The sequence below is a fragment of the Cricetulus griseus genome, chromosome 7 (genome assembly GCF_003668045.3).
Source record: "Cricetulus griseus strain 17A/GY chromosome 7, alternate assembly CriGri-PICRH-1.0, whole genome shotgun sequence".
Taxonomy (NCBI): domain Eukaryota; kingdom Metazoa; phylum Chordata; class Mammalia; order Rodentia; family Cricetidae; genus Cricetulus; species Cricetulus griseus.
In genome coordinates this window covers 117,599,690-117,610,887 of record NC_048600.1, presented here as the reverse complement: position 1 = coordinate 117,610,887, position 11,198 = coordinate 117,599,690, and the positions used below count along the sequence as shown (strand labels likewise).

At 48.0% G+C, this 11,198-nt stretch overlaps 1 protein-coding gene across 4 annotated transcripts in view; it reads right to left on the bottom strand.

The window, feature by feature from the left end:
• Window positions 1–1,346: 1,346 nt before the first annotated feature.
• Window positions 1,347–11,198, bottom strand: part of Myl4 (myosin light chain 4) — a 34,481-nt gene continuing 24,629 nt past the window's right edge. For 3 of the 4 annotated variants that reach the window (XM_035447192.1, XM_027427886.2, XM_035447193.1), the window contains exons 2-8: window positions 10,933–11,092; window positions 7,486–7,513; window positions 4,090–4,239; window positions 3,637–3,810; window positions 3,137–3,214; window positions 2,372–2,416; window positions 1,347–1,491 (exon numbers count right to left, since the gene is read on the bottom strand). In XM_035447192.1, coding sequence (XP_035303083.1) covers window positions 2,388–2,416; window positions 3,137–3,214; window positions 3,637–3,810; window positions 4,090–4,239; window positions 7,486–7,513; window positions 10,933–11,061 — 588 coding nt within the window. In that variant the 5' untranslated portion in view covers window positions 11,062–11,092 and the 3' untranslated portion in view covers window positions 1,347–1,491; window positions 2,372–2,387. Of the gene's footprint in view, window positions 1,492–2,371; window positions 2,417–3,136; window positions 3,215–3,636; window positions 3,811–4,089; window positions 4,240–7,485; window positions 7,514–8,694; window positions 8,764–10,932; window positions 11,093–11,198 lie in introns of those variants that run through there. The other variant, XM_035447194.1, reaches the window with a different exon arrangement.

Genomic DNA, 11,198 nt, shown 5'->3' with positions numbered 1-11,198 from the left:
TAGACCTGGTTGTCCTGGAACTCACTATGTAACCCCAAACTCACAAAGGTCTCTCTCTTTCTCTCTCTCTCTCTCTCTCTCTCTCTCTCTCTCTCTCTCTCTCTCTCTCTGTATGTGTGTGTGTGTCTGTGTCTGTGTTATGTGTATGTATTTTTGTGGTGTGTGTGTGTGTGTGTGTGTCCTCAGAGGCCAGAAGATTGATTAGATCCCCTGGAGTTACAAGTGGTTGTGAACATCTGGATATGGGCGCTGTGAAGCAAATCCGGGGTCCTCTGGATGAGCAGCAAGCACTTTTGACCACTGAGTCATCTCTCCACCCCCATAGTGTGAATATTCTTAACACTACTGTGGTAGTTTAAATGTAATTGACCCCCATAAGACTATGTGGAGTGGAACTATTAGATGTGGCTTTGTTGGAGGAAGTGTATCATTAAGGAGGCAGGTTTTAAGGTCTCATATATGCTCAAGCCATGCCCAGTGTGACAGTTTACTTCCTGTTTCCTGTGAGTCAAGATATAGAACTCCAAGTTCCAGCACCACATCTTCCTATACGCTGCTATGTCCCACCACGATGATAATTGACTAAACCTCTGAACTGTACCCATTAAATGTTTTCCTTTGTAAGAGTTGCTATGGCCGTAGTGTCTCTTCACAGCAATAGAAACCCTAAGACAAGTACTGAATTGATTTTTTAAAAATGGTTATCATGCTACATGATATCATATCCTCTGTATTCTAGGTGTTTAGTCACATTTTTTAGAGTGCTGGGGATCTAATGTAATCACACATACTAAGCAAGTGTTGAGCTAACTTTTTTTTTTTTAAGTAGGCTGTGGCCCATGGGTACAGCTGGCCTCAAACTCACTATGCAGCTCAATATGATCGGATCCTCTTATCTCCACCTCTCTACCACTGGGACCACAGGTGTGTGTTTCCATGCCTGATCCGATTTAAAAAAGAAGGAAGAGGAGGAGGAGGAGGAAGAAGAGGAAGAGGAGGAGGAAGAAGAGGGAGGAGAAGAAGAAGAAGAAGAAGAAGAAGAAGAAGAAGAAGAAGAAGAAGAAGAAGAAGAAGAAGAAGAAGAAGAAGACTCTGTGAGGGGTATTATCCTGGCAGTCCTGGGTATCCCTTTTCCCACCTTCTACCTAAGGATGACAGAGTGGAGAAGGAGCTTTCTGAGGGGGTCCTCAAGCTGCAGGCCCTTCAAAAGCCTCTCACTCATGTGTCTGATGCCACTATTTCTAGATCCTTGGTCTTTTGTCCTTGTCTACCTGCTCCCAGATCCAACTCAAGAACACGAGGCCTCCGGTGACATTATCACACGCACACACAAATGAACTCCATTAATAGGTTTTGAAAAACAGCCCAGGGATTGGTGAGACTTGGTGCTGGGCTCTTTATTTACAGGGAAGGTCATAGGTCTGAGAGGTTGTAGAGCTGTGATACAATGTGAGTCCGACTCTGTGATATCCACCATGGGTGGTCAAGCACCTAAAAAAAAAAAAGTGCTAGTTAAAGAGAGCATGTCACCTTCCCATATCCCATACCCTTATCACAACCCCACATCATGGGGAGGGCGCTACACCAAGGGATTGAAGAGGCATAAACCAGGGATTCCAACTTGGATGGGGCTTTATCACACCCAAGAGCTTGTGCTGGGCCCAGGCCTGAAAGACCCAGTGAGAGGCTAGAGGGCCTAACAGTGAAGCTCAAAACAGGGCATGTCCTAGCTGTATTTTGTTTTGTTTTGTTTTGGATTTTGTTGTTGTTGTTGTTGTTTTGCCAACATGAGTATCTGAGAAGAGAAACCTCAACTGAGCAAACGCTTCCATCAGAGTGCCTATAGACAAGTCTGTAGGGTTTTTTGTTGCTTAATTTGGTTTGGTTTTTTGATTAATGATTGATGTGGGAAGTCCACTAGAGAAAGTGTTACTTCTGGACACCCCCGAACTCTGCAAGAAAGCAGACTGAGCAAACCATGAGGAGCAAGCCAGTAAGCAGCATTCCTCCATGGCCTCTGCTTCGGTTCCTGCCTCCAGGACCCTGCACACTGAGTTCCTGCCCTGCCATCCCTCAGTGATACAGTGTGACCTGAGAGTTGTAAGCTGAATAAACCCTTTCCTCCCCAAGCTGCATTTGGTCGTGGTATTTACCACAGCAATAGAAACACTAACTAAGACAAGGCAAAAGACAAGGAGCATGGTGTTGGGCAGCAGAGGCATGAGGGCTAGAACTAGCACCAAGCTGGGAGCCCCAGGCTGTCCTCCTGCCTTGGCTCCACAGACCCAGCACAGAAGACTTCCGGCGCATGTGGTGGATCCATAAGCCCCTTTAGAGCCACAAAGGACCTTAAGGAAGAGGCAGAACTCACCCTGGAGAAGTCCACTCTACCCAGACATGATGTGCTTGACAAAGGCTAAGAAAGAAATCCGAGAGTCAGCCATACAGAACGCCCCTCGGAGCTCCTCACCCTCTCCACTGCTTTCTGTCCCCACACTTCCAACCTTGCCATGCCCTTTCAGCAGGTGGTAATTCTCCTCCTGGAGGGTTGGCGGAGAAGGCAGAAGAGGGAAAAGACCTAAACTCTGCTATGTGTTCCCTCTGTGCTGATATTAGACACATGACATGAACTATGTTGTCACTACAGATCCCCACAGCTTACAAAAGGTGCCAGCATGCCCACCCCCATTTGAGGCTCAGAGATGGCCAGTGACTTGATCAAAGTCACAATGATGGTTTATCACAGAGCTGTCTCCAAAACCCAAGGTCCCAGGCCAGTGAGCTGCCTCAGTGGGTACAAGTGCTTGTCACAAAAGCCCGATGACCTGAGTCCAATCCCAAGGAACCAAGGGCAGAAGGAAGTATTGATTCCTAAAAATTGTCTTCTGACCTCGGAACCCCACGTGTGCCCATACCAACATTCACACCATATCTATACCTACAGCAATAATAAATATATATTTTAATGTTCCTTCCATTATATCAGATATTCAGTCCCAAGATGGGAAAAAAAAAAAAAAAAAAAAAAAAAGCACCACAGCCCATCTGAGTCATGCATCCTGCAGCCTCTGGGCTGGCCATCCCATCCCACACCGCTCTTATCCTGGGAACCCTGGGAAGCAAAGAAGGACCAAACCTTCATAATTGATGCAGCCATTGGCATCTTCCTGCCCGGACAGCAGCTGTTCCACCTCTGCCTCACTCATCTTCTCTCCTGGGGGTGTGGGAATGGGGTCGTGATGACACAGAGAAGGGGAAGGAAAAACGGAAGTACTCACGAGGCTTAAAGTCCACTATGGATCTGAGAAATGGTTAATGGCAAACCTCAGCAAAGGCTCTGGAAGTGGGCACAGCACCAGTGGTGAAAGTAGGGAAAAAAGCCCCGAGTCCATGGCAGGCCTCAGGAGTAACCCCTGCTCTGCCAACTGTTCTCTCCCAGCCCCTGGTGCTTGCTGGGCAAACCCAGTTCCTGGGATAGATGGGGAGGGGGAGTTCCCATAGAGGCCAGGGAAATAGGCCCTGGATAGGGATTTGCCAGATACAGGGACCCTTAGATACACCCCACCATATGCCACTTGGCCCCTCTTATCCTTCAGCTACTTTCATGCAGTTTTCAGTCCTGCCCAGCTGACATACCCAGAGTAGCAAGGACATGCCGAAGCTCAGCCCCCATGACTGTGCCGTTGCTCTCTTTGTCAAAGACCCGAAGCCCCTCCACGAAGTCCTCATAGGTGCCCTGCTCCTTGTTTCGGGAGATGTGTTGCAGGATGGGCAGGAACATCTCGAAGTCCAGTGTCTTGGAACTCATCTCTTCCAAAGGGCATGAGGGCAGACAGAGACCACTTAAGTAGACACTCAGGGAGGCGAGGGCCCAGAGGCCTCATCCCAGCTCTCACACCACCCAGAGTTTAGGGTGAGACACTCCACCAGTGACAGGCAGAGTTACAGAGATAAGCACACAGAATTGAGAAGAACAAACAAAACAAGCAACAACAAAACACCAAGCGTCCATGTAACTCTGCACTGGGTCCAGCTATTAGACCATTCTGTATGAGTGCTGAACTATTTAGACATTAATCCCACACTAACCTTCAGGCTTAGGTTTGCCCAGAACACGCAGCACCTCTGCATTGGTGGGGTTCTGGCCCAGGGCCCGCAGCACGTCCCCACACTGTCCATAAGTGATCTTCATCTCTCCAGTTGGAGTCCGGTCAAACAGTGAAAAGGCCTCTTTGAACTCTGTAGAAAGACACACAGCTATAGCCCCCGGGGCTGTGGCTTGCTCAATGGGGTACTTTAAGACTATAGCCGTTCCTTTGAACCACTGTTCCAGGCTTTCCTTGGAAACTGCTTTTACCCCCCATCTCCTGACAAGCAAAGTCACCTGGGGACTCCATGACCTATCCTAGCACTGGTCTCTGGCTCCCTTCTCACAGGCAGTCATAGGATTGGCTAGCTCCTTGTTTCTCCCCACCCCACATCCTTCCCTGGTGGAGGCAAGTCCCTTATTCCTGCCAGGAGTGAGGCTTCCCAGATTTGGCTCTGCCTAGGAGAGTATGAAAAGCCAGGCTGGGTCTCTGTTCCCTCCCTCTCTGCCCATTATCCCTGCTGCTATGAGTGTCCTGGGAGGTGGCAGGATGTGGGGACAGTTTGAAATGTGATAAGACCTATTCAAAAGTCAGCTATTATCTGTACTGCCTGTTCCCAACTGCAAGAGCTCCAGAGCCAGACAAGGTGACATTAAGGCTGATGACATTAAGTCAGACTACACCAGGCCTGCCACTGAACCACCGGTAGTTTTTGGTAAACTGGCATTTCTGTGGGTCCTCTGATTCTTAGCTTTAAGTGAGGACTCAAAGTCACATGCATGTGTGGCTGGTGGGATCAAAAAGAATACCAAGCATGTGGATGGATCATAGAGGTAGGGAACAGACCACGGTGGCTCTCATGTCTCCTGCCTCTGGGACTAGCTCAGTACAAGAAAGACCTGGCATGTTGAAGGTTGCAGAGAAGGTGTCTAAGGGGCCCTTTGTAAATAGCCTTACTTCCTCATCAGTTTCTTTGCTTTGGGTTTTTTTTTTTTTTAAGACAAGGTGTCACGTGGTCCAGGCTGACCCCAAATGTGCTATGTAGCAGGGGATAATCTGGTACCCCTGATCCTCCTGCCTCTGACTCCCAAGTGCCAGGATTACAGACATCTGCCACCATGTCTGGCTAATTCTCCATCAATTTGGATTCAATTACTTTATTAGAATAACATGAACTGGCAGTGACACTTAGGCCACCTCGTACCAGTGACAAACAAGTGGACAACCTCAAGAGACAGCAGACTGCAGTAACTAACGGGCAGCAAAGAGCTCCATGGTGGAAGAATCCCTGTTCTAGAAGGCTATGTAAATCTGGTGGAGGATAAGAGAAGAAGTCAACAGTGGGAAGCTAGTTCCTATGGAGGGGTGGGATATATAAAGAAATTGGAGCCATAGCACCCAGGAAACACAAAGCTTAGAAGAAGGTAACTAGCTCCAGATAGATAAAGGGTAGATGTAGACAAGATATTGAATAGTCATGAAATTTAGGAAATAAACAGAACCAAATATCCTTGCTTTGAATAGCATTAAGTTTATAGAAATGACTATGGGGCTGGAGAGATGGCTCAGTGGTTAAGACAGCTTAACGCTCTAACAGACAAGATTTAAAACCCAACACCCACAACGGGCAGCTCACAAAGGCCTGTAAATCCACCTCCAAGAGATCTGATGCCTGCCTCTGGCCTCCATGAGTACATATGCCTGCACACATAAATAAAGTGAACTTGGAAGAAGAAGGGGGCAGGAACAACATCTCACAGCTCATAGTGGAAGAATTGGTGACAATAAAATAGTCTCCCGATTCCCAAAGAATGTCATTTTCATTATAACACAACAAAACCATCCCCTGGGGCTGGGGATGTGGTTCAGTTGGTAGAGAGCTTGCCTGGCATAGGTGAAGTCCTGGGTTCAATCCCCAACACCATATTAACCAAGTGTGGTCAGACATTCTTATAACCCCAGCACTTAGGAGGTGGAGGCAGGAGAATCAGAAATTCAAGGAAGGAAGGAAGGAAGGAAGGAAGGAAGGAAGGAAGGAAGGAAGGAAGGAAGGAAGGAAGGCCATAGCTTCACTCAAAAGCAAATAAAGAGACAACAGGGATAAGACCATCATAACCCAACATGAAAAGCTTCAGAGTCAGGGGTGAGAGGTTACAAAGAGCTTAACCCCAGCCTGAAAACCTCAACCAGCTGTCTTAGCAAATTTTCACCACGATTCCCCATGGGAAATGTAAGTTTCCAGTCCTCACTGGTCCCGTGGGGTTGACATAGCTACAGATGCATGTATTTAACTAGAATTGTTGCCTGACAGTGAGTCTCTATGGTTTATGACCAAAACAGGTTCTTGTCACCAGCTGCAAAACACATGTGTCAGGTCTCATGTTCTGTGTGTGAGTAAACTGATACCGCTTTGTTAGAGGGAAACTGACAAAAACTATCATTAATCTTACAACTCAAATGCAGGCATCCTTTCACCCAGTGCTAGGAAGACCGAGAGAAAAGATGCGGATGCCCTCCAAATGTAAACAACACAAAAGTCTCTCTGATTATTTAAGTACATCCTTGTGTGAGAAGTCCCAAGATCTCTCTTTTTTTAAGGTTTATTTTATTTTTAATTATGTGTGTATGTAAGTGCAGGAGCTGAAGTGACAGGTGGTTGTGAACTGCTCTGGGAAACGAACTCAGGTCCTCTGCAAGAACAGTACACACTTCTAACCACTGAGCCATCTGTCTCTCCAGCCCCTTGAGATCTATCCTAAAGTTGCATTTACTGACACTTTATATAAGACTGAAAAAGCAGAAATTGTCTCTATTGAAAACAAGAAGAGTTGGTGACAGAGACAACAGATGGACGAGTGTACCTGCAAGTCACCACTGGCCCTGCCACCAGGGAGGGTGGACGTGTCACAGGCTTACTCCATGATGAGGGAGGAGAGAGTGCCCATAAGCTAAAGAGTGTTTCCAGTGTCAAGAACAGAGAGCAGGACTTGCAGATATCCTGACAAGTTGGGGAGGGGGTGTGTGGAGGGGAGGTAAAGACACCAGCATCATTTGATATTGGCCATCAAGTCTATCTCAAGCCCTCTGAAGGGACAGCAGAAAGCAAAGGTCTAGAATAAGTTACCCAGATTTGAATCCTGGATCCACCACTGCTGGCCATGTGAGAATGGAAAAGACACCCACATTCTCTGAGCCTCACTTTTACTACCTGTTAAATGGGGGCAGTGATAGCTACTATACCTCATAGGATTGTTAGAAGAATAAAGTGACTTGATCCATAAAAAGTGCTAGGACTGTGACTAGCAGGCCTGCTGGGATGACAATAATTACTGTTACCACAAGGACCACTGATCCTTCTCTGGAAAGCGAAAGAGAACGTGGAGTTGTTCACACTCACCTTCAATCTGGTCGGCACTGAAGTCTATCTGTAGGGAAAGAAACATAGGAGTGAGGGCAGGGACTGCCAAAGGCTTTCCAAAGGAAGTCTGGTCACCTCCAACAGGCCACTGGTGAAGAGGGAAGGACACTGGGCTGAGGGTAAACCAGTCTCCCAATGAATGGCCCAAAGCTGGGAATCTATGACATAATGCAGCCTTCGAAACTCTCTCAAAACCAAAAAGGTAAGTGAGAAGGGCTGGAGCTCTACGAGGCATTGTTGCTGTTGAAGAGGACCAAAGTTCAGTTCCTAGCACCTGCATGGAAGCTCACAACCATCTGCAACTCCAGTCTCAAGGATTCCAATGCTCTCTCCAGGATTCCATGGGCGACACACACACATGGCCCACATACGGGCAAGACATACACAAAACAAATCAATCTAAAAAAAATCACCATCAAGAGGAAAAGAGAAGTTATCTATCTACACAGTGTACAGCCTATGGTGACCCGTTACTACAATTCTTTTGGGTGGAAAGTAAATTCTTTCTCACCCTAGACAGCCATGGATAAGCTATCTCACTGTCACCCCCAGGGTCTCCCTAGTTCACAGTCCCCTGACTAGATGTGCCTCCTCTGGCTTTGGGTGCTCAGTACTGCTCATTCTGGGACTCCCCCCCCACCTCCCATCTCCATGAATGAAGCTTTCCCTTCCACCTTCCTCCTGGGCACTCTAATAAGTTACAGGTGCCTGGATTCTTTGTCCCTGTTTAATCTGTGCCTGTCTCATTAAAACCAGCTCTCCCCCCCCCCCCCCCGTGATATTATTATCACTAAAGTGTTTGGTACATAGTAGGTACTCAAAAATATTGTGTTGAATGAAGAAATGGGTTTTGGGTGCCCACGCCCAACACGTATGGTTTGCAATGCTGAGGACAGAGCACCTGGGTGGGAAGTTCTGAAACATGAGCTGAGATGACCAAGCATGAGTCGTCATTTTAACTGTCTTGGATGTCACTTTGACGTCCTTCCCCACTCCACTCTACCCTGGCCCTCCCTTCCCTAGTGGTGCTGGGTGCCACCACTGGGGCATTTTCATTCACCTCTTCTCCCAGAACTGACAGCATAGGGGCTCAGCCAGAAAACTATGGCTGGGAGTGGTTTTACCAAGTGTGGAGGTAAATGAGGAAAGGAAAGCTCCCTTCCCCTAATAAGGAAAAGCAAGACCTACACTTGGAAAAGATACCGCTTGCCTTGCTTTGTGATGCTTTTTGCCCCAGGAGCAGACATGTAAAAGAAACCAGGACAGAAGCCCTCAGTCTGACCATGTGGTCATGACGCAATGGTCTCAGGTTTACCTCTGCTCTCAATGTGGTCAAGGAATCTCATAAACAAAGGAATTTGGGCAATATGTGAACAGGGAATGGCTCCCATGAGTAACACTGACTTTCAGGAGAGGTGACTGAGCAGAGGGAAGTGACAGATCAAGGTGGAGAGTGCTCCTTTGATGCCACTGGGCAGCTGTCGTCCAGACGACAGGTACCAGGCATGGTGTTTATCTTTTTGTTTTGTTTTTGTTTTTCGAGACAGGGTTTCTCTGCAGCTTTGGAGGCTGTCCTGGCACTAGCTCTTGTAGATCAGGCTGGTCTCGAACTCACAGAGATCTGTCTACCTCTGCCTCCTGAGTGCTGGGATTAAAGGTGTGCACCACCACTGCCTAGCCAGGCATGTTGTTTAATCAGACAAGTCAGAAATAAAGGCAAAGGGGACACAGATGCTCAGCTTTTAGGAAAGAACAATGATGCAGAACGCCCCTAGATCCTATCGGGGTTTCCACTACTCTCAGTTTCTCCACAAGGAGCCATACAATCAAATCCAGGCATGGGGCAGCTTCCTTCATCCCTTTGACACATCAATCCTGCTAAACCCTGGTAGAGCTTAACAGGGTCTTGACCCCTTGGCACAGTAATGTACTAAATTTCTTGTGTGAGCTGGATTCTGAGAAGACTAGGGAGGCCCACACAGTTAGAGCCTTGGGTTTCTGGCCTCTGCCTGTGTGTCACAGAGCCTTGTTTGTACTTCTCATCACCATCCTCCACTCCTGTCCTGTGAGATCCCGAAGGGGGCCACCACTCCAGACCTGATATTAATAGCTCTTCATACCCTGAGCCACTTGACCTCTCTTCAAACTGGTCCTGTCTAGACACTTCAGACCCTCTCTTTCCCAGCCCAACCCTTCCAGATTCATTCCTTCTGCAGCTAGGCCAGATTGCTGGGAGGCCTAAAATGACTGAGTCAGTCAACAGGGGCCCACACCAGCTCCAGAGAAAGGGGGCATTACCAGCCAGGTGAAGGGAGCAAGATGAAGCAGGGCATAAAACTGGGAGACTAAAGAAAGCAGTCCCGAGCCGGGCATTGGTGGTTCACACCTTTAATCCCAGCACAGAGACAGAGGCAGGCGGATCTCTGTGAATTTGAGGCCAGCCTGGTCTCCAGAGTGAGTGCCAGGATAGGCTCCAAAGCTACACAGAGAAACCCTGTCTCAAAAAAAACAAAAGAAGAAAGAAAGAAAGAAAGAAAGAAAGAAAGAAAGAAAGAAAGAAAGGAAAGAAAGCAGGCCCAGTTTCCTCACCAAGTTAGAGAGGTCTCAGCCAGGAGTGAGCCACTTAGCTGAGGCCATGAAAGAGAGGCCAGTCAGTGTAAGGGGAAAAAAAAGGGAAGGTCCCAGGCTGCTCTTATCTTCTCTACCTCTTGTCCCAAAAGTGTATTTTGGAGTGAGCCTCCATACCTCTGCACACAAGAGCATCCTCCCTGGCTGCTCACACCCCATCCCCAGTTGCACCACTAGTTCCCATCATGTGTCTATCTTTCATAAGTATATTCCACCTCTCAGGGCTGGAGAGAGGATTTAGCTATTAGGAGCACTGGCTGTTTTTCCAGAGGTCCCAGGTTTGATCCCCAACACCCACATGGCATCTCACAATCTGTAACTCCAGTGCTGAGGGATCCAACGGCCTCTTCTGGTCTCTATAGACACTGCATGCATGTGCTACACAGACATACATGTAAGGTAAGAACACCCACGCATGGAGAATAAAATAATAAACTGTAAAAGATATATTCATATTCTACTTCAGGTAAAAGTCCATCTTTGCTTCACTGTGCTTGCCCCATCTTATGTTTTACAAAAGCTGGCTGCTTGGTTGCACCTGCCACCATTTTGGGTTCTACTGGGCTATTTGGGAGGTGGCCTGACTGAGCCACTTTGCACAGAGCAGCAAACTTTGGTTAAAACAGGAAGCCTCTAACCCAAGTCTAGTTCTGGTTCTACTGGCCTTTGGAGCGATGACCTGGGGCATGGGCACCCATGCCCTCATCTCTGTCTAGCCTGAGAGAAACATCTCTCAGCCACAGAGAAAATAGGACCCTGTCATCTCCACCCCTACCTGGTGGGCTGAGCTTCACCTACCTTCACACTCTTGGGATCAAAGGCAGAGTCCTTGAGGGGTTCAGGAGCTGGGGCAGGAGCAGGAGCAGGGGCAGCAGCCGCAGCTGGTTTAGCAGCCTCCTTCTTAGGCTCGGGCTTCTTGGGAGGCATGTTGTCTTGCGGTCTCCAGTCGAGGGGGGCCCTAAAAAGGAACCAAAAGCGGAGAGATGGCCCCTCAGAGAGAAGATGGGAGACTGCAAGGCCTCCTTCTGCTTTTATCTGGGCAGGAGCCCCCACGGAGGGGCTGG